Here is a 23,899-nt window from a genome sequence, read left to right on the forward strand (position 1 = left end):
CAAAGCTTATCTATCATTTCATATCAGAATCCATGAAGTTCTTGTCATTGCTTGTTTATATGGAAGCTTAACATTATCCAATAGTGTACATCTCTTAATCTGTCGCTTTCTATACTGGCAATCTTTGTATTGCCTTGGCAGATAGGAATCTGTTAGCCAAGACCCTCTTGATCAGGGCTATGATAGTACACACTCTCTGCAAAAGTAGAAATGCTTCCCTCCCCTTGACCGAATCATGCATGGTCCCAATGAAATCTACAGACTGAGCAGGAGAAAGGCGGGATTTCTTCCAGTTAATGAAGAAATCTAGTTTTTGTAGGGTGTTGAGGGCAAGGTGGAAGACATGCATTAAGCATTAAACATTTCTTTCTTTTTTTAAAAAACATTAAGCATTAAACATTTCTGTTTGTTCAAAGCAAAATGCATAGTAATATTGTCTCACCAAGAGAAGCACCAATTTAAACATACAATTCTAAACCGATGCAAGGTACTGGAGTTGGAGCCTATGTTTTTTCTATCGACAAAAGGGGGGGGGGTGATCACCATACTGGCTGGTCATCATGGGCTCCACATGGGGGTTCAGTGAGGAGGGCAACTGTAAGGTCAAGTGGAAAAGCTGGTAGTATCCCCTCCCCCCCCCCCCGGTATTCTTAGCTCAGTGCACAATATCAGATAGGGCCTTAAGGGCAACAATAAATATACGATGCTCACCTGGGGTAGTGTTGAAATCTAAGATGCGGTGATGTGACTGAAGTAAGTCAGGATTGCTTGAAGACAATGTTCCACTGACTGGTAGAGCAGGAGGAATGTGCTTGGTCTGCCTCAACCCTACAATACTGTCATCCTGAGATTGGCCAATTCCAATATCACTGTATGATAGGAAGAGAGGAAAAGAGTGGAAAGAAACACCATGGATTGGTTTAATGTATCACTAACAAAAAGCTTTAACTAAATCTGTTCACAACAGTATGAGCTGAATCAGTGTTCCCATACTAAAATACTGATGACCTTATAAAGCTCTAAAAAAATTATGTACCCAGAAAATGCAGGAATGTGTATATGTCTATAATATCATTTCTGAGATAGCCTTTTTATGAAAGACATGCTGATATATTTCTTCACTTTGCACCATCTTTCCAGAGTGATTTGGCTCATTATTAACTGCATTAGGTTTTCTTTCCAAGTTATCATAGAAGTACATGAGAATGTGAAAAATGATCAAGAACTTATTTCAAGGATCATTGAGTGTATTACAAATTTACTGAATAATAGTTTTAATAATAGTAATATAATTACTATTTAACAATAGTAATAATAAAAAGTGTATTACAAATTTACTGAATAATAGTTTTGAATATACCGTACTTTCACTGTGCACTGTGACAGTATAATACCTGATAAATTGCCGGATATTTTGATTGTCGTAGATAACAAATATGACAAACATGGAATTGAAAAGTATACCCTTCATCCAGGTTTCTGTACTGTCACTTTATGAATTGTACAAAAAGAACTGCTGGAATTTTCTCTCAGCATGCGAAACTGTGATGCCTGAAGTCAATATCAACAATGAAGTGCTGCTAAACAATTAGAATTTACTGTATTTTGGAGAAAATAAAGAGACCAATTCTACATACTATTGAAAAGAAAAAAAGGGCACAGAGGGACAATTATGGATACAGTTTTAGGAGCTTTCTATCCCAAGCACTTGGCTATCCCTGGTATGAGTTCTTGTAATTTATAGCAGTCTCTACATGCCACACTGTACACTGAAGTGGCAGTCTGTGTTTAATACAAGATGACCACCAGTGAACTTTCCAAAGAAAAAACAAACAGCATTATTAAGTCATATTAGGCACATAAATTGGGTCAGGACTTCTAAGATTTGAGGACATATGTTGCTATTATACAACCATGTGGATTATGCTGCCCATACCAATCTGCACAGATTCTAAAATCCATGACAGTGCTCTTCTACGGAAACCAACAGTAGGGGAGGTTGGGTTGGCTAAAATCCCTGGAGGAATTTTCAGCAATTGTATCACGATTGTAGAAGTCCCTTCCTTTGGAAATTAGATTGGCACTATCCCACCAAGTCTTTTGAAATGAACCACAGGGACAATATACTTTTACTTGTCCTTTTGATGCCACTTTTAATTGAAGTTCTAATGTACTTTGCCTGGAACATTTCAGTGGAGAGGGGGGTTAAATAAATGTTCTAATACAATAATACAATAATAATGATGATGATGATGATGATGATGCTAGCAGAATAGAAACTATCTATTCTTATGGAAGTGAAAAACAGAAAGTATGAAAATGTACTATAAATATGAGTGGAAAATGTATTTGTTATTTGTCTCATTTATACCCCGCCCTCCCCGCAAAGCAGGGGACAAAACTGTTTACATGTGATATGTATGGTCAACAATACCAAATGGGGGGATATATACAAATTGGCTGAATAATAAGATTATTGTAAAGGACAATAAAAAGTGTGATGGATAAAATATGTATTTTGCCTTAACACCAATTTCTACAGAGTAACCAGTGATTGTCAATTTATTCTATGATTAAAAATATACAACACCATGACACAATTATCTGGTTGTAGTTTTTGAAGTAACATTATATTGTTTTTTTACATGCAGACACAAGTATGCAGATTGATTTTAGCTGTCACCCCAGCTGCCTCCTTAGTGCCTGTTTCAGTGCTTTGGTCATGGTGCCCTATAGCAACAGCTTTAACCCTTAAATGTCTTGATACAATAGGAATGACTAGCATGTTTCCAAACTCCTTCTGGTTGCTTTGGTGTAACATCAGAGCATCCAGTACAGAGTATATCCTGTGTGTATTCTGTTGTGGGTGCCCCAGCCTTTTCTAGCTGTCACAGCCCAGGATTGTTGCTTTTGTTTGCTCTTCTTGAGGAAGAAAATTGACCAGCATTCCTTTACAGGCACTTCCAATTGCTCTGATATGGACCTAACACCTGAAGAGCCACAGCATATTGACCTACGGCTACACAGGAAAGGCCTCGTGTGGACAAAAATGGTGCCTATTGCAAATATGAAACTATTTCTAATAATCCTAATGAGCTGAAGTTTGATAACTAAGTGTGCAATTGAGTCACTCTGGCAAACTTTCCAAGGTACTGTCACAATTCGGTTATTATGTTCTAGCATTTTAAGATTCAAAATACTTCATTGCCTTTTATCTTACTTTCATTTTCTTCAAGAGTGCTGGGGGGGAAACTGAGTTCTAGCACACCAATTTGTAACAATGGTTTTCTCAACAGGTACTCTCCTTGGAAGAAACCAAGAAGTAGGCACCAAGTTCTCTTACAGATACTCAATTCCCCTTGCAGAATGTGTAATTTCCATTTTCAGCTTTGTTGCCACTATTTTTGGAGATGCCTTGTTCCCTGCTTGAGTCACTAGGATGTAGTTAGAGGGTTGTGTTCCTCTGAACTGCCCCTTCCATGCCATGACACAAATTATGATGTTAATTGTCAGAGATCATCTGTTTTTATTCTGTTTCAGTTACAACACTTAGAATTTTTAGTATTGCATTCAGATTCTGCTCTGTAAGGATTCTTGAACTTTCCTTCATCCTCCCTAGTTTATTCTCAATTTTTTTTTGTTTATGATCAGCTGTCAAAGCTGACAAATGTATTAGTCACCTATCTAAGCTAATATACCAAGTATGAGTCTGAGAATAGAAACACACTACAGTGTTATAGCACTACACTCACTTGTAAGGTTTCTGAGGCAGGATACTGATGCGGGTTTTGTCAAGTATCTTCTTTAGCTTGTTTCGTCCTCCAACAGTGTTGGCTTTGCTTTTCTTGGTTACTTTTTCCAATCCTATCACCTGTTCCACATCAACTGCAAGATCTGGGATGGAATAACGGCTTGCTTTTTTAATATCACCAATTTTAGGAAGATGAGGAGCCCCATTTCTTTTCTCCTCAGACAACCTTGTTAGGAGTTCCTTAAATACTGCAGAACAAAGCAAAGGATGGAAAGCATACAGCCATATAAGCACAAGACCGCAGACAGTGCTCTGGGAGTAAAAGAATGTAACCCTTCTGTTCCTATATGGGACCACCAATATTAGCCATCAGTTTTCCCTTTGCCTGTAACCACACCTGGAAGGGAGAAAATAACTACTAACAGTACATATATCTGTGGGGCGTGGGGCTGGTTTCAATCACTGAAACTGCTCTTGGGCAGACTGAACCCCCTCCCTCCCTGTATACAACTGTTCTGATTCAAATCGGGGGGCCCAAGTGGCTACTAATTCCAGGTTTTAAATGTTGGGAAATCTCCCAGATCTCATGTCGAGATGAGCCCAATTTGGCTGGCATAACAAACTCATGGTAGTTGCTAAGAACGAAACATCAGAATGTAATCTGCAAACTCATCTCTAAAAGTCAAATCATGGTTGGGCCATAATGCCTGAGCAAGTAATAGAGGAAATTCATGTTTCAAGCATTCATTCCTCCTATCATCATCCCACCCCACCCCACCAGACTCTTCTATGCCCATATGACAGAGTACTGCTTGCATCTCATGCTAAATGTTCATGACTCAATCGGTAACGTTAAACTGGGATGAAGGGGGAACAGACGAAGAACAGTTATCGTGGAAGAAGCCAGGTGGCCATGATGAAATGAAAGGAGTTAAATCCTGCATAAATAGTTAACAAATTCTTGGGAAAGAAACCTTGAAGGCCAGCCCATTTACTATGGCAAAAGCCTATTTCATTAGTGGCATCTGGTCTATGAAAACTCATGGCACTGTCTTTCAGGAGGCCTTGCAAATTAGTCCACAAAACCAAACAGTCAACAAAACTGTTTTCTTAGGCTCTGTTCTCACACTATGCTGACCTTTTCTGGCCTAAAATGAGTGAAATGTCATCAAGACACCCTGGATGGGGGAATTCTTAATACTACAGATGACCAGCTGAGTATTCAAGGTCCTCCTGTTTTAAGTGCCGCAAGATGCTGTACAACAAGGCTATCCTTTTAAGGACTTCTTCTAAGGACATCTTTAAGCATATGATTTGAAATGGAAATGGTAGTATATTTCTTCTACAAAGTCAAACTTTATACTACTCTAACAGGACAAAGAGATATAACATATAATCTAGGGCAGGGATGTCAAACATGTGGCCCGGGGACGGGATCAGGCCCCTGGAGGACTTCTATCAGGCCCGCAGTGGACTGACTGTCTTCTGCTTCTTCTTCCAGTTCTGCTGCTGCTGCTGCATCATCATAGGTTTGCAGCTTACAGATACACACCTGAACAGCATATTCAAGATTGCAATAGCACAGACATTTTGATGCAATAATTCAGAGCAAGAGGTGTCAGCTATCAGACACTGTTAAATAAACAACATATTGCAAGAGTGCTAATGTTTTGAGCATGTTTTTATTTTAAGTAAAAAAAATCTTTGTGTGTGTCCTTTATAAAGTTTATATCTCTGCTACCTGGCATTACATTTTATGACACACATGGCCCGGCCCAACAAGGTCTCATTTATGTCAGATCCAGCCCTCATAACAAAAACTGATCTAGGGTGTGCTTTCATTGAGGAACAGCCTGCTGGAGGTCACTGGGGAGCTGCTGAGCTTTTGGACAAGACTGTAAACAAAATTATTCTAGAGCTCTGGGGGCAAGCTTGAGTCTGGGTAAAATGGTGCTTTCGTAGTGAGCATTTTACTGCAGCTATGAGGTTTATTTTGCTTCTGTCTTGGGTCCTGATTTGTCAGCAGAATGGTGGGAATATAAATATTTTAAATAAATAAGAGGATAGCTGCAAGCCACTAAGGACTTTTAAGAATGGGTATTCATGAACAAGTTTAATGTGTTTCTACTGCTTGCTTAAAACAATTCCAAACATATTATACATATAGCAAATGTGACTTGGTTGCATTTACTATGTAAATATGTGTGCATAAATATATATTTAGTATAGAATGTCATTTTTCATCATCATAAAAGTTCTTCATAGATCTATAATAATCTATAATAACCTGCAAAACAGATCATTCACATTTTAAGTTATTTGATTGTGAAACATTTTTATTACTTTGTGAGGACCCATCATAACATTTAACCCAGTACTGTCACACTTAGCTCTCCAGGCCTTCATAATGTATAACACTTTGCCAGTACTACCTCCTCAATGTAGGTACTAAACCCATGTAATTACACCTAAATAGTATAATGATATAGAGCTTAAAGAGCAAATGCTTCTTGTACATACTTTACAAAGTTAATTTGTTAACTCTCTCCCAAATAAATTTATGATGGACAGAAATAAATCCAGCTTCAAAGAACTACTGACCAAATTAACATAAAATAATGTTGACATAAATGATGGGGCTTGCAAAAATAAAATATTTTTAATTACTAGTTTTTATGTACTTCCTTTATCACATCTAGCAAGCACCACTATCAAAGATAGAAAAGTAAAATATGAAAACAACCCTAAGCAGGTCTCCTCATAACCCTTCTGATGTCTACAGTGGGGCTTGCTCCCAGGATTGTTCATATTATTGACAAGAACCAGTAAAACTACTTTTGTTATGAAATAAAAATGTCTTTTGTTGTAAATATTTAAGTTAATTTATTCAGCTTCTTGTTCTAATGTTAGATTTGTCTTTTATTATAAAATATTAGCAGTACATTAGTGCAGCTGTTCCTTATGGCAATAGGAAGATTAAAATGGCATCTGTTACAAATATCATACTTCCTTCTGTTCAGGAAAGCCTTCCACATAGATTTGTCTGAATTGTACAGACATATTTTCATGGATACACCCTCCAAGTTTTGTTAGCATGAAACAATAGTCACATTAGGACGTAGCGAGCCCTATTGGCACACAGCTTTGCCCCGCATAAAATTGAAAGTCTACCCAAGAACAAGCTCAAACTGCCCAATGACTAGGCATTGCAGAGTAAAATTAATGATGGTGACCAAGCCACCTTTTGGGCAGCTTCCACCTTTACTGGCCCTTTGGCAGATGGAATCCCAGACAAACTTATCAAGAGCCTAAGTTTCTAACTGTGAAAGCCTATGCATGGTTATAAGAGTCAAAACCCTACTAAAATCAATAGGCTGCCACATAGGATTGCACTGCAAGAAAAGTTTGAAACCACTGTATTAAAATAAAATAAAACTGAAAGCATGCCTTAAAACTTACCAAATAAATTGGTTTTCACAGTGATAGATAAATGTGTATTATTTCGAAGAATTTCCATGGCTTTTGACAGTTGAATGTTTTCAAAGTTTTGGCCATTCACCTCCAATATCTAGAAAGGGGGGGGGGAGAGATTTGAATGCCAGCAATTCATAATGACTTAGAATTTAAGACAAAATGACTTTTTTGTACTTTTCATTAATTCACAAAGCAGTCATCAGCTGAAATATAAACTGCATACCTGATCACCACGTTTCAAGCCTGCTTCAGTGGCTTTGCTACCTGAATCTACACTGTCAACAAAGATTCCAAACCCCTTTTCTGATCCTCCCAACAAGATGAAAGGCAAAGGGGCTTCCCGTGATGGCTTTGTTAATGTTATCAGTCTTCGTTTAGCTTTAGCAGCACATGCAATATTTAACAGCCTCAGATGTCCACCCATTTTCTGTAGAAGAAAAAAACCCAGCCATTAAAACTGTTTGCAAACTGGCCCCAGGGCAGCATCATATATTACATTTCTTACATGTTATTCCTACCTCTCTTTCCAAGTTGTTCTCGAATTCCTCCAGAAAACGAGTCATTGCAGGATCTCCCTCAAAATCATTGAAGTGATTGTTCACCCACAACAATACTACCCGTGTTACCTGAAGGAAGCAATGTAAAATTATGCTGCATATATATTTTTTAAAAAACTTATTCTCAACTGTTTTGAACAAATTGATGATGTGATAATAAAACAAATTAGAATCCTAAGTTTTGGAATGGCAGCTCCTCGGGGAAAAAATTATCTAATTCTTCTTGTCTGACAATCACCAGAACTTCCCAAAGCAGCTTACTTTGCACATTACTTTAAATTTCTTAGCATCCCGTTTCACAGTCCTTTGTAGGGCAACTTCAAAGAGCAACCAGACTTTTCTAAAGAGTAAAGGAAATTACTTCTATTAAGATTAGGGAAATTAGCTGTACAAGAAAATAGTGATTTTACAATTCTTTTTAAATTTTAGTTTATTGAACTTTTCTTCTTTTTATAACTACCAGTGTGTTGACAAAAGATGATGGGAGGTTGTAAGATTACAAATCTAGACTGATATGGAAGGCAAAGAGGAAGCACAAGGTGGAGGGCATGGGGGACCGGAAAAACAGGGACGAACAATTTAGAAAGAGGATACATGTTAATGACCAAGCAGGTCAACACATTTAGGCAGGGGTCATTTCCTGCAAGAGCGCACAGGAGTGGAGCTCCGGCAGTAAAGAGCCCTGGGGGCGGGCACATGCAACAAACCCCACCCCCTGCTCCCAGCAGCCCTCAGTCAGAGCAAGAAGCAGCCAGGTAAGTTGCAGAGCTCCCCTCAGCCCCCCGGTCCAAAACAGTCTAGTGGCACCTTTAGGACCAAGTTTTATTCAGGTACAAGCTCTCCCTCCTCTGTGAGGACAGATCTGCAGGTTCCCCCCCCCATAGTTAGCAATCCAAAAACAGTCCAGTGGGGCCTGAGCGGTGGGTGTTGCCTTCTGACACACTTCCAGTGTTGTCAGGGGATGTGGAATATGCAAATAAGTTATGGTAATGAGTTATGCAAATGAGCTCCTCCACCTCTTTTTCTACAAAATGACCCCTGCATTTAGGCCATCTCATGATACTTCAATTTTGCCTTTTTTAAATGCAACTCCTTTCACTGATTCAACACTGCTTTAGTCTACTCTTTTCAATTCTAAAGTTCCTTCACGGGGGAACAAATTGTTTGGGAAATATTGTATAGAGTTGCAGAGAAATGCCCTCTACTCTAAAATTCACCTCAACTATTGGACACCCACTGTTTATGAGTTTCAACCTAGCTTCAAGCTTGGGGGGGGGGGGGGGACTGAGCCATCAAGCGCCAAGCACAGCATACTTCAGCACTTACAGATGCAAATGGCTCTAGCTGAAAGAGAATAATAAGTTTACTATCTCATACCCTGCTGGAATTTCACACCTGAAGGTACAGAGACTTGGGGATCTTCCACATTCTTGTTTTCATCTGCACATTTTTATGTTTGTATTCAGAGATGTAATATCAAAGCAACCACTAGAGGCAGCAAAACACATGTGGAAAAGAAAAAGGGCCCAAAATAGGGACACACAAGCAACAAAAATGAGAATGTGGAAGAACCCTTAAACAGACAAATGTCTAAATAGTAACTTCTTTCTCTTGGAGCAGGAAGAACACATTGTTTAGGATGAATACTGAGTATAGAGTGAAAGGACTGCATGTTTTCACTTTTTCTCTGTATCATGCAAAGCTTAATGCTTGAATATACCATGCATACTCTTTATTTATTAAACTTATACTTTGAATGTTCTAAGCTTGATATCTGTAAACACTCCACAGCTATTTAGCCTTGTTATCTAAAGAGCAGCATAGGGGAAGGGCAGCAGGTAACTTTGCCAATCCTTGAATTCAATAGCTTAAAAGTTTGAAAGTGTGAGAGATCATCCCTGGGCTAGCTTGTAGGACTGAAGTGAGAGACATGGCAACTAGGCAAAACCCATAAACATCAATGCAGAGACAGAGTACTGGATGTACGAAACTGCCCAGCAGGAGATACTCTCAGATTTTCTGGAGACAGCGGCTACTACCCCACTTGCTTTTGATACCAACTCCCAGTGAAGTGACGGAAAGGGGCAGTGGGACAGCCACAGGGTTTTCCAGCCTTCCAGGGCCCAAAGAAATGGGGCTTGCAAGTCTGTTGCTTCACAAAAGTAATAAATTATTACTTTTATGACAAAGTGAAGTCAAATCACTAACAATGCAATCCTAAACAGAGTTACACCCTTCCAAGTCCATTGAAGCCAGTGGGCTGAAAAGAGTGTAATTCTGTTCAGGACTACAGTGTAAAAGATAGAAAAATCCCCTCCAAGTGCTCTCCTTTAATGATATGACAATATTTTATCCCAAGAGAAAGAGATATGCCATTACTATAGGATTTTCTCTTGGTGCTCACTGCCTTTTCATAATATTTTTTTAATAACCTAGAATACTTGGATGGGATATTAAAACTGAATTCCTAATGACATACAGAACATTTTGATTCAAACAGGGATCTTTTTCTAATTCAAATATCTGCTCCAAAGAGTGAATTGTGAATGACAGATGCAACAACTAATCACTCAATAGTTTTAAAACTATTGTTTTAAAACTCACTATTTTGTGCCCTGACTTGGATGATCCAGACTAGTCTAATCCCGTCAGATCTTGAAACCTGAGCAGGGTCAGCCCTGGTTACCACTTGGATGGGAAACCACCAAGAAATTCCAGGGTCATTATGCAGAGGAAGGCAATGGCAAACCACCTGTTTTGTCTTGAAAAACCCATGGGGTTGACGGCACTTTACATACACACATATCAATTTTGGACAGTGGTGAATATTCGTGGTATATACCATAAAACAGATGTTAGGATTACCATTGTACAACATATAAGTATTTACATGCTTTCCCCCTCTTACATACAAGTGCTTTCCAAACAGGAAACATATAACATTTGTTCTCAAAAGAGACCAACAACTAGTTGTTAGGCTAAGTATATTAATTGTAATAGTTTGAAATTTCATTTAGGTATTATTTAAAATGCAACCTTATCCCTGAGGCTAGGATCATTGAACCACTCCAACAACTTCTTTCCCACTTCCATTGGGCTGGAAAGAAAGGTCCTGTAGGTCAACAGAAAATCCTCTATAAATGTCGGATCCACCACTGAATGCTCTTCCACCAAATGCATTGTTAACCTTTCCGGCGTTCCCTACAACATGTAAAAGTTCAAATATTAACACATATCAATGCATTTCAACTATCTTGTTTCATTAAACTGGCACAGCATTTATGGAAGGACATTTACAACCAGATTTAATACACGGAGTAGAAAACTAAAGCAAACACTCTTTGTTTCCCTCTCTCAAAAACTCCCCCCCCCTAATTCCAATGGTAATAGATAATATCTATTCAGATCTAAAACACGAACTGCATTGGACATCGAGATCCATCAGCACATTTTCCCCCATGTTCCCCTCCACTCATCCCATCTGACCCCAAGAAAACAGAGTTGCACTTACCTGTAACCTGCAACTGTTGTTCATAAATATATCTTCTGTGCAAGCATACAATGGAACTGTGCACACACAAGTCAGCTGCAGATAGAAGTTTTTAACTCCTATGGAACCGAGGGGGGTACCCCTCCCCTATAGAGCAAACACAATGTTTTTTCCCACCTAAAACATAATGTGCCCTAGCGGAGTGGCACCCCCCCCTTGTGAACACTCTCCAATAAGCACCCAACAATGCAGAAGACAGTTCATAGCAGGGCAGGAGGGAGGGAATGTGTGCCTACACAGAAGACACGTCAATGAACACCAGTTACAGTTAAATGCAACCCAGTTTCCATCTTCCATCTTCTGTGCAGATCCACGTTGGGAATCTTGTGAGCTACTCACCAAAGGAGGCGGGGTGATGCTCTCACTGGAGCAATAACTGCAGAAATGCTTTACCAACCTCTGCATCTTTTCTTGCCTGCAGGTCGAAGGCGTGATACCTTACAAAAGTATCCTCAGGAGACCAAGTCACTGCCTTGCAGATATCCACCGATATCAACAAGTGGTACCCTGAGATGGTATGCAGCTGAGGAACTCTGCACACTGGTGGAGTAAGCATGAATGTCCAGGAAGCAAGGCACGACAGCATTCTTTTAACACAGTTTTATTGTGGATACCACTTCTCTTGAGAGGCAATGAGCAGATGCAGCTTTACCCTTTTCGGTGTCAGAATAACAACAAAATAAAGCAGTGTCTTTTCTGAATGGTTCTGCTCTTTTGTGTAAAACAATAAAACCTTCCTCAGGACAAGAGTGCAACATTTATTCAGCTTCAGATGTGGAACAGGGAAAGAAAGCTGGAAATACAACTTCCTGCGTTAAGTAAAACTTAGAAACTATCTTTGGCAGGAAATGTAAGCTGAGGTGTGAAACAACTTTCTCTCTCATGGATTGCTGCCTTGATGTAGTGAGGGGGCTTGCGTGGTTCAATGAGGCTGCGGGCTATGCCATGGAGGGCCACCCAGGATGGACAGGCCACAGTAGAGAACTCAGACAAAACATGATCTACTGGAGAAGGAAATGGCAACCCACTCCAGTATATTGTCGAAGGCAACACTCCACTCCAGTATCTTTGCCAAGAAAACCCCATGACTAAAAGACATGATGCCGGGAGATGAGCCCCTTAGGTCGGAAGGTGTCCAATATGCTACTGGGGAAGAGCAGAGGGCAAGTACAAGTAACCCCAGAAAGAGTGAAGCAGCTGGGCCAAAGCCAAAAGGACACTCAGCTGTGGATGTGTCTGATGGTGAAAGGAAAGTCTGATGCTGCAAAGAACAATACTGCACAATACTGCATAGGAACCTGGAATGTAAGATCTATGAATCAAGGTAAGTTGGATATGGTCAAAAATGAGTTGGCAAGACTGAACATCGAAATCTTGGGAATCCATGAACTAAAGTGGATGAGAATGGGCGAATTTAACTCAGAAGACCATTGTATCTACTACTGTGGCCAAGAATCCCATAGAAAAAATGGTGTTGCCTTTATAGTCAATAAGAGAGTAGAAAAGGAAGTAATGGGATACAATCTCAAAAATGACAGAATGATCTCGGTCCGAATCCAAGGCAAACCATGCAATATCAGAGTAATCCAAGTCTATGCCCCAACCACTGACACAGAAGAGGTTAAAGTGGACCGGTTCTATTAATACCTACAACACCTCCTAGAACTAACACCAAAAAAAGATGTCTTTATCATCATAGGGGACTGGAATGCTAAAGTAGGGTGTCAAAAGGTAACCGGAATAACGGATAAGTTTGGCCTCGGAGAACAAAATGAAGCCGGGCAAAGGCTGAGTTTTGTCAAGAGAACATGCTGGTCATAGCGAACATCCTCTTCCAACAATCTAAGAGGTGACTCTACACATTGACATCACCAGATGGACAACACCAAAATCAGATTGATTATATCATTTGTAGTCAAAGATGGAGAAGCTCTATCCAGTCAGTAAAAACAAGACCTGGAGCTGACTGTGGCTCAGATCATGAGCTACTCATTGATGAGGCTTTACAAATAGCAGAGGAAAGAAGGAAAGTGAAAGGCAAAGGTGAAAAGGAAAGATTTACCCAACTGAATGCAGATTTCCAGAGAACAGCAAGGAGAGATAAGGAGGCTTTCCTGAATGAACAATGCAAAGTAATAGAGGAAAACAATAGAATGGGAAGGACTAGAGATCTCTTCAAGAAAACTGGAGAAATCAAGGGAACGTTCTGTGCAAAGCTGACCATGATAAAGGACAAAAATGATAGGGACCTAACAGAAGCACAAGAGATTAAGAAGAGGTGGCAAGAATACACAGAAAAACTACACAAGAAGAATCTAAATGTCCTTGACAACCACGATGGTGTGATCACTGACCGTGAGCCAGACATCCTGGAGTGCGAAGTCAAATGGGCCTTAGAAAGCATTACTAACAACAGAGCTAGTACAGGTAATGGTATCCCAGCTGAGCTATACAAAGTCTTAGAAGACTCAATATGCCAGCAAATTTGGAACACCCAACCGTGGCCACAGGATTCCTACAAGGTAGGCTTCAGCAGTACGTGGACAGATAACTGCCAGAAGTATAAGCTGGGTTTTGAAGAGGTAGAGGTACCAGAGATCAAATTGCCAACATTCGCTGGATTATGGGGAAAGCAAAGGAGTACCAGAAAAGCAACTACTTCTGCTTCATTGACTACACTAAAGCCTTTGATTGTGTGGATCACAATAAACTGTGGCAAGTCCTTAAAGAGATGGGAGTACCAGACCAACTTACGAGTCTCCTGAGAAACTTCTATAAGGGTCAAGGAGCAGCAGTTAGAACCGGATATGGAACAACTGATTGGTTTAGCATAGGAAAAGGAGTACGACAAGGATGTATATTGTCACCCTGCTTATTTAATTTATATGCATAGTACATCATGTGAAATGCCGGCCTGGATGAATCACAAGCCAAAATTAAGATTGCTGGGAAAAACATCAACAACCTCAGATATGCAGACGATACCATTCTAATGGCAGAAAGTGAAAAGGACCTAAAGAGCCTCTTGCACAGGATGAAAGAGGAGAGCGCAAAAGTTGGCTTGAAACGCAATATCAAAAAAACGAAGATCATGGCATCCGGCCCCATCACTCCTTGGCAAATAGAAGGGGAAGTCATGGAAGCAATGACAGACTTAACGTTCCTGGGATCCAAGATCACTGCAGATGGTGACTGCAGCCATGAAATTAAAAGACGCCTGCTCAAGAGGCCTGCTCCTTGGGAGGAAAGCGATGCTAGTTAAGCTCCTAGCTGCGGCAAGAAAGGAACTGAGGGAAGGCTGAGCCACTCCTCCAGAGGACATGACGGTTTAGGTGGGGGGGAATGTCATATTCGCTTTGGAGGGGAGGGGAGCCTGCCTAGGTTCCATAGGAGCTAGAAACTTCTATCTGCCACCAGCCTGCATGTGCACAGTTCCAATGTGGGACTGCACAGAAGATGAAATTTAATTTCCCAGCTCACAGGACCCATGCATACTAAGTTCAGTAGCTGTATTGCAGAGAGCAAGAGGAGATGAAATTGCCCTTCCTGCCTCTTTTGTCAGTGGAGCTGAGCTAATGGAAGGAGGAGAAGAGCTCTTCTTTCTCCTCCTCAGCGCAATACCCCTAACTGCATGGGTATTAAGTCCTTATGAGTCCAGTGACCTTTCACCCATGGATTGCAGAACCAAACCTACTTTCTCAAAAGAGTATATAGAATGACCATTAAAAACAATGCAACATACAAAATATACCTTGATAACTATGTGACCCTTTCTTGTTCCAGTGCGATCCAATTCCCTATGTTCTTTTACCATGACAATCTCGCCTTCTTCTTCTACCTTCTGCATGTTTTTTTCCACTTGATTGAGGATACGACAATAATCTTGCTGGGCTATACACACAAACTACAAACAAAATATTGCAGAGTTGCATGAAAAGGCAACAGTTTTTGAACTTTGATTTTATTTTTAGATTCTCCTTTCAACATGGCTTCTCTTCTAGGATAAGTTAAGGTCTAATTTATTGCCAATGAAGTTGCAATATTACCAATCCAAGCATAACAGAAGTCATAAAGTCAGATCCTTAATCTTCAGTATATCAAAATATTGACTTTAAAATCATGAGTTTTACTGAGGTTTCTTTCATTGACTTTTTCTGGGCATGCAGAGTACATTGTTTTTAAATCATTTTCCAGGTAAATCAATGTTACCTTTTTTAAAAGTTAAAATTCCAGTGATTTCACTCCCAAATTTCTATTTATCCCATTTTGAAAATGCTGATTTATCAAGAAAGCTGCTATAAAAATAAAATTTGTCTATGATTACAGCAAATTTGTCTATGATTACAGCATGACCAACTGTGCCTTACATGACCAACTGTTTCAAGAATTAGCAACAAAACCTCAAGTTAGCCTTACTCATTCAACTATAATGATTGCCTCAGGAAAGTACATAATTAATTTATTCAATACAAATTCAGACTATCATAGAAATTTCATAGCTTTCCTTTCTCACCTATATTCCCCCCAAAAGACTAAAATTTGCTGGCTGTTAAAGGGAAATTTCTAGTTTCCATCTTAATGGCATTTAATAATTACATGATGGAAGGAAAATCCTTATGACAGACAGATCGAGGCAGGCAGGCAGGCAGATGGATGATAGATAGCACTCTCCCTATTATCAGATTATTGCCCCAGAGCAAATAATAAAATAAAAATTTTGATTCCATTAAGCAATTAAGCCTCATATTCCTTCCTAATACACAGTAATTTAAAAGGAAGAATGAAATATATTTATTGTATACCCAAGTTTCTTATATATGGGATACAGTCTAGTCTACTTTTATATATATATATATATAGTCTAGCCCCCTTTTCAGTGTATGTTATTCATTTTAAGTGTCTGTTGAGTTGGTAATGTGCAGCTTGAGATCACAACTTGCTATAAAGTTTCAAGTTCGCAAGAAAAAACCAGAATTGACTTTCAAATATGAGTACTGGGTTTATTAACCACAAATATTAATGTATGGATCAATGAGGCTATAGAGAGAGACTGATAACGTATTAGTACCTAGCACAATACTAGACTTGTTCAGTCTTGTTATATGGGTAGCACACAATGTGCATCTTAACCAACTCAATTAGACAACCAGACCATAAATGATTTACCAGCTTCATATTTATAGGACATAACAGAAGTGTGCTGTTCCAACACCCAAATGAGATTTTCATGTTCTACCTGGCAGTCATCAACTTTGGTTCTCATTACGCCTTTCATGTATTCCTTGTCCATAGTAGGAGAAACACCAAAACTGTTTCCCATGCATAATATTTCTGTTCTTCCATCGGGATATGTTACTTCCACAGAACCATTCAAAATAACAGACCAGGAGTCCAGCTAAAAGTAAATAAGAACAAGGGAAAGCCATTTAATTTTCTCATACAATATTACATAAATTTCCTTTTGATTGAATTACATAATTTCCTTTTAATTTAATTTAAATTCCTTTAGTTGCAATAAAGGGAGAAAGAAGGAAAATCTCACATCTTCAATGAAGCTCATATATACAGTAAAAGCAAGGTTAACTGATATAGTAGCTGAGCAGCTCAGGAGGGCACCAGCTGACTCACTCGGTTGCAGGTAGGTAAAAGCTTTGTTAACCAACATATTTGATTAACCAGCATCCCAATACACTGCAGATACTAGTTAGCAACACTTTTACTACATTTAGGATTTTCAGGAATACGTGAGGGCTATATCAGGATTATATAAGGCCTGGGGTTTCGGCGACCCGTGAGACGGTTGCACCTCATCAAGCTCTGATGGGTGCGTTCTGTACTGGACTGGTAAAAAGGAAGACCGAATGTATTCAGTCATCCCTAGAGCCTCTGTAGGACGCGAAGAGAGCCGCTCCGGAAGCCGCAGCTGAAGGATTGAGGCTCCCTTTTGTCCCTAAAGGTTCTACCGCACCGGGGCCAGCAATGGCATCCAGAGGCGCACACTGATTCCAGAGCGAGCAAAGGATCAACTGAAGCGGAAGAATGTACCCTGTTTTGCAGCACCTAACCGATTTAAAATGTAAGTGCCGAAATTCTTACTAAAAAGCATGTGGGGGAGTGGATTTAAACACGAGCCTTAAACTTGAAGAAGGGGGGGAAACCCTTCCAGAGGGGGAGTAACCCTTGCCCAGCCTAAATGAGTGAAAGGTTAAGGCAGAAAGCCGATTCAAGCGAAAGCATCCACCCGAACCCACATAGAGCTCAAAACGTTTTCAGCATGCTAGAGAAAGATCTCAGGCACTTAAAGAACTTTTACCTTAAATATAAACAATGTTGCAGCAAGGGGGAAGAATGGCGCCTAAAGCGAAACCTACTGCAGGAATTTCTAACACGTCATTACCGTCTCATAGACTGGAAATGACCATAAAAACTGCAAGCATGATCTCTGAAGCACTACGCCCTCTGCTGGACCAAATGACAAATCTCAACAAAAACTATGAAACTCTCCAAAAAGAACTTAAGGAAGTCAAGTCCAAAACAGAGAGGACAGCAAAAAAGCTGCAAAAAGTTGAACATAATACTAAAACTTTGAATCAAATAGTGGAATCAGTGGAAAAAGAAATAAATTCAGAAAAGCAACAATTAATACTTCAAGTGGAAAGATCTGCTTATGTCCTTAGATTTCAAGGAGTTCCTGAGAATAAAGATGAAAATCTCAGGCAGACCTTAAGAGAAGCATTAGCACCCCTGATGAATTGTGAACCGGAAATACTGGATTTGGATACTGATATGGTCTATCGGATCTATCCAGAATTTGTTAAAAAAATAATCTCCCAGGGGAAATATATGTGAAATTTCTAAGAAAGTCAACAAGAGATTTGATTTTGAAAGCAACTAATGGGACACCTTTAAAAATCCAAGGAAGAAATAAAGACTTTAAAAGACATTCTATTTGAAATACGGAAAAAGAGAAAGCAATATAAAAGTCTTATAATATTCCTACAAGGAAACTCTATCCAATATTGATGGCTTATGCCCGAAGGACTGACTTTCAATTACAAAGGGAAAAAAGAAAAGATTGACTCTTTGGCCAAGGCCAAAACCTTTTTGGAACTCCAGCAGACTCCATCAAAACCAATAAGAGAAACATTGGACAATATTCCTACAGATAAAAGCGAAGAAGAAGCAAGTAGTGGCAGTTCCTACTCTACATCGGTTTCATTAGGTGTCTTTATGGACTCTGAATCTGAACTAGGGAAGGCTGCTCCTAGATCATACAAGGTTAAACTCCCCGTCAAGGAGAAGAAGAAGCAGAACCAGAAGAAAAAGCCTAAGTGAAGATCTGAGAACTTACCTGGCAAATTGTAATGAGATAACGCAATATTATGTTATTGAATTTTGTGCTAGTGATATTTTAGAATATTTACTTTGTAATTATACTTAATAGGGAACTCCGAAATTTATTATAGACCTTTGAAGATCCTTGCCTACTCTGTGGTTTTTTTAGATTAGATTGTAGTATGTAGTTGGTAGGATGTAGAGAAAAGTAATAAAAAAAATTTTTTTTAAGGATTATATAAGGCCGCTTACAAAGTCCTAAATTCATCACCACCATATACTTTACACATCTGCATGGTATACCTAAGGAACAGAAGCTCTACAGGACCTTCTAGCAATAGTTCTATGTTAATTTCAGTGGATTGGACAGGGGAAAGTTAAATAAGGAATTTTTTTTACAACTGTATATAGAAGAACAAAAATAGAATGGGGGATCCTAGTACTCTGATAGCACCTTAACTCTGATCTAATTTTTTTGGCATACTCTTCACAGATGATGTATTCATATTTGTATAAAGAAAGCCAGCTTTGTAAATGCACAAGTTGTGTACCAATCTTACAAAAATATCAACATCGTAGCAAAGTATATTCTACCTCAAATATACTGCTTTGCCAGTTATTTTTAAACATTATTTTCCTAATCAGTCTTTACTTCGGAGCACCAGAAAGAAATGTTGTACCTTTCCAGGAGTACCATCTACTTACCTCTTCCCCATCATTTAGAACTATGGTCCCTGCCCTTTCTACAACTGCAAACACCATCACAGCACAGAGTTCTCTTCTCACTGACATTGTCATATTGGCAAAAGCTGGCAACTGATGCATGAATTCCAAGAGTTGTTCTAAAAGGAAACAAACCTATCACAATGCATGCACGCACACATACATCAAACCAACAAGCAGAGTTCACAAAGCAAGTAGTATATTAGTTTGCAATGATGCTTATTTTATGCTGGATGACTAGCAATCCCAGTGATGGAAGGGTGGGAGCTTCACTAATTCTGCCTTCCAAAGCAAATCTGTACGATTGCCCAGAATTGTTTCTGGAGAACCTCTGAATCCCAGAGGCAACGTTTGAGGGGGGCATGGGGGCCTGACAGCAGGAGGGGGAGGCAGGAAAGCTGTAATTCATGAGAGAAGCTGAAATCACAGTTCACTGGACATAACACATTATTCTAGTGTGTTGTGTCCTGAGAAAATATTCCCATTTTGTTTTTGTCTTAATGGGCAGCAGTAAATCTTAGTATGGATAGTAAACATCATATGCAAATATGAGTCATGACTAAACATAATTGTATGTAATCTGTAGGAACTCTCCCATTAGCTGAAGTCCTGTGGAAATTCTAATTTTCTTATTTTAAAAGGCTATTATACTGTTCAGTAAAAAAACTCAGTTGTGAAGAATACGAAATTTCTAGTATTAACATTTAAAAAGACCATTTGAAATAAACTGAATCAACAAGTGCAGGCAGCATATCTAGTAAGCTCTATAGGAATATTTTAATGCTGTATCTTTTTAAGAGACTAGGTTGAGAGGGATCCACTGCACAGCCTCCTCTAGAGGCCACCCCCTTCTGAAGTTCTCATTTTTAAAATCTGGCTTAATTGTACCTACTGCCCTTTTACAGTGGTTATAAGATGTGCCTCTTCTGATACACTTTTGGAACAATTTAATGTTTTATAGATGTTCTGCCAATTAGTAGGTGGCAGTGCTATATATTTTTATGGGCTGTCAATGCATGCTTCTTATAATTCTGGCATACATAGCAAGACAAACATGTTGGAAATACTATTTATAAATTAGTTAAATTTATAAAATATTTATAAACTAGTTGAATTCTCAAAACAGCCATCACTTACTAATTCCACTTGTGTTATTTGCTGGGCCTGTTGATAAAAATCAGCTTCTACTACTTTTGATTGTACAACCACCAACACTGTTGGTTTCAGAGCTGTATTTCTGTCAAGAATGATCATATCAAACATTCCATATGAAAATCATGCCCGAATTTTAAAAGCAATTCACTGTTTGAAATCAGGTGCCTTACTGGTGATAATTCCAGGATAGCTGTGTTAATCTTTAGCAGCAAAATGAAGGCCTCCAAAATAGTAATTATTGTCAGTCTTCAAGGTGCCACTGGACTTCTGATTCATTGTGTTTAAAATCAATATGCACATAAACAGAGAACAGTGATATTCTGAGTGTCTGACAGAACCCCAGTGGTGTTGTATAAGGGTGTGCATTCGGCATAAACTGAGCCAAAAAGAGAGCCATATTATTTAAGATGAATAAAGAGAGCAGAGAATCTGAATGGCTACCAGTATAGCTGAGCCTGAATAAAAGCCATTTTTTGGCTTTTATTTGGATATATTCAGCTATACCCAATGGGTGGCGGGAGCTGAGAGCTAAGCACTGCCTTGGCTGCCCCAGCTGATCCTCTCTTGCAGCTCGGTTTAAATAGAGCTGCAAGAGAGGATCAGCTGTGGCGGCAAGAGCTGAGAGCTCCGCGCTGCCTCAGCTGGGGCTGGTTCCTCCTGTAGCTTGGCTCAGGATCAGCCAGGGCAGCAGTAGCTGAGAGCTCCATGCCCCCTAGGTTGGGGCTGGCTCCTCTTGCAGCTCAGTTTCAACTATACTCTTGCAGCTCCGTTTACCTATACTGAGGAGCAAGCCCCAGCCTAGGTGGTGCAGAGCTCTCAGCTCCCACTGCTCCAGTTGATACTCTCACAGCTTGGTGTAAACCAAGCTGCGAGAGGAGCCAGCCCAGGATTGGGTGGGGTGGAGGGAGCTGAGAGCTCCCCTCTGCATGCAGTCTCCAGGGCCAGCTTCTCTTGAGGTGTGGTTTAAACCGCAACACAGAAGAAGCTCTGCCAGGCCGGTCTGCGTGCAGTGGGGAGAGATCTCCTTGCCACATGCAGATCCTGGGGCCAGAAAATGCCGATTTTTTTTTTGCACACCCCTAGTGTTGTCTGACTTAGTAATGCAAGTTCATCTACCTTAAAACAACCATTTAAAAATGTTTTTGAATGCTGCTATGAACCAACATGGCTTCCTACCTTTTTGTCTGAGGCAACCAGTTTTTCTTAATATGCTGTTCTTATTGTAGTAGGAATGGCCATTACCAGTGTTCCCTCTAAGCTGAGTCAGTGTGAGCTAGCTCACAGTTTTTTAGCCTCCAGCTCACACATTTTTGTCTTGGCTCAGAAAGGATGGCTCCAGAGCAAACTAATTTCTGCAGTAGCCAAATTGCTCGCTCACAACTTTAAAGCCAGTAGCTCACAAGGTTGAATTTTTGCTCACAAGACTCCACAGCTTAGAGGAAACATTGGCCATTACTACAATCTCATTTTAGATCTATACATTTCATCATTAGGTTTTTGCTGCACTCCCATACTTGTTTAATTCCAGGTGTCAATTCAATTCATTTGGTTAAGTTTTAGAAAAGAAAATGTGTTGGAAAAATTCTGACTCCCACTAAAAGCACAAGAAAGTGATCTTCCCTTTCATTACTTCATCTTGACTTCCACTGTTCTTACCAATATCATCATCTGTCCTGTCTATTGGGTCTTTTTCCAGGCAATCTCTAACGATATCCCTGCTCATCAGAGGGTCTGATGCTCTCTCAATATCCTCTTCATCGTCATCATCTTCAGAATCCACTGCTGTCTCTGGTAATCCACTCAAGTCCATGTCACCAGCTTCACTTTCTGTGGCCTGAAAAGTATTAAACACATCGAAGATAAAGCAGGGACTTCCAATGCTAGTCATAACTACTTACAATATGTAAATGAAAGTTAATTTTATATTCATTCTATGGAAGATAATTGATTTATCATTTATCATTTTCTATTTCATTGTGTGTTTACAAAAGTCAGGACAGAAATATGTAAGAGGAAAGCACTGTAATTTGAATAATCCCTGCCGAGTTAGTTTTTAAAAGTGATCTAGTCAGCAACACATGATAGCAATTATTTTGTTTAAAATTTTACTTATTCCTATTATTTGATTTACCCAATTTCAATTATTCCTATTAATAATTTGAATAGCACACTGACAGTCTTCCACAAAACCATTCATCAAGGTGCTGGTATTCTGACCAGTAAATTCCCTGGGGTCAGATGACTCTCTATTGAGGCTAATTATACAAGATTAAACCCAATGACTATATCAAACACCTGTGTGTCTATGATATGGGGGAGAACATTAAAATCTGGCATTCTGCAGTATTTGAGATTGACTTGTACAGCCAATGGCAGGAACAGCAGCAGGAAGCACAGAGTGGCAGGGAGATACCCCCACCCCCCGAGTTTATGCAGCAATAGCCCTCCTTGCCACTTTGGGGCAGCATAACCCTGAGCAAATTTACTCAGAAGTAAGCCCTGTGTTCAATTTGGCTTGCTCCCACATAGATATGTAGAATGTTGCACCATAGGTTGTAAAGTACATGCACTTATTTGGAAAGTCACCTCAAGAGAAGGCGTGGGCCTCCGTGTCCTGTTGGTTGGCCCTCCAGGCCAACCGGTTAGACACTGTATGAGACAGAATGCTTGACTAGATGGACCACTGGTCTGATCCAGCAGTGCTTTTCCTGTGTTCACATAGACAATTATTTCGTATGTTCATATAGACATATAGTTCATATAGATAATTCCCCAACCTTGTTGTTCCTGTGGGCACTTTTGGATTTGGAAAGCAAGTAGTGGGCACTATTATAGAATAGATGCTGTGGTGGTGGTGGAAGAGACACCCAGCCACAGAACAGCTGCCATGGGGGACCAGTCACAAAATGTGGAAGACCGAAGTCAAGCATCTGCTGTGGATGAAGGCAGTTGTTTCTGAATGGGTGTTTCATGTAGACACAAAGCTGATGCCTCCTGGACTCTTCTGAAGGAACTTCTACTCTGGTGAGGTAGAGGAAAACCAGGACTGGCTCTTGTCTTTGAGGAAGGAATGTTTTATGGGAAAAGTGGGCTCACGGAAACAGAGGTGGGTGCCATGGTGCCCACAGGACCCACATTGAGGAACAAGTCTTATCCTCATTTCTCATCCCATCTTTCCTCCAAGGAGCACAGGGTGGTATACATGGCTCCCCATTCCTCTATTTTTACCCTCATAACTATACTGCTAAGTAGCTAAAGTTGAACAGGAATCCTGTTGTGTATGTTTCCAAACACGTTGAGTCCAAACACATGTTGTGTACAAAAGTTAAAATAGAGTGTATAAAATGGGCTTCC

General features: G+C 39.7%; 1 protein-coding gene across 1 annotated transcript in view; it reads right to left on the reverse strand.

Moving 5' to 3' along the window:
- LOC107109403 (rap guanine nucleotide exchange factor 2) overlaps positions 1-23,899 on the reverse strand; it is a 60,952-nt gene that overhangs the window by 26,214 nt on the left and 10,839 nt on the right. Inside the window, exons 2-11 of the mRNA XM_015410014.1 lie at positions 22,202-22,379; positions 19,373-19,509; positions 16,569-16,727; positions 15,084-15,236; positions 10,819-10,983; positions 7,744-7,851; positions 7,449-7,652; positions 7,211-7,319; positions 3,753-3,999; positions 712-869 (exon numbers count right to left, since the gene is read on the reverse strand). Of these exons, the coding sequence (XP_015265500.1) occupies positions 712-869; positions 3,753-3,999; positions 7,211-7,319; positions 7,449-7,652; positions 7,744-7,851; positions 10,819-10,983; positions 15,084-15,236; positions 16,569-16,727; positions 19,373-19,509; positions 22,202-22,355 (1,594 nt within the window). The 5' untranslated portion in view covers positions 22,356-22,379. The remainder of the gene's footprint in view (positions 1-711; positions 870-3,752; positions 4,000-7,210; positions 7,320-7,448; positions 7,653-7,743; positions 7,852-10,818; positions 10,984-15,083; positions 15,237-16,568; positions 16,728-19,372; positions 19,510-22,201; positions 22,380-23,899) is intronic.

This window comes from Gekko japonicus, unplaced genomic scaffold, assembly GCF_001447785.1.
Source record: "Gekko japonicus isolate JY-2015 unplaced genomic scaffold, Gekko_japonicus_V1.1 scaffold160, whole genome shotgun sequence".
In the NCBI taxonomy this organism is placed as follows: Eukaryota; Metazoa; Chordata; class Lepidosauria; order Squamata; family Gekkonidae; genus Gekko; species Gekko japonicus.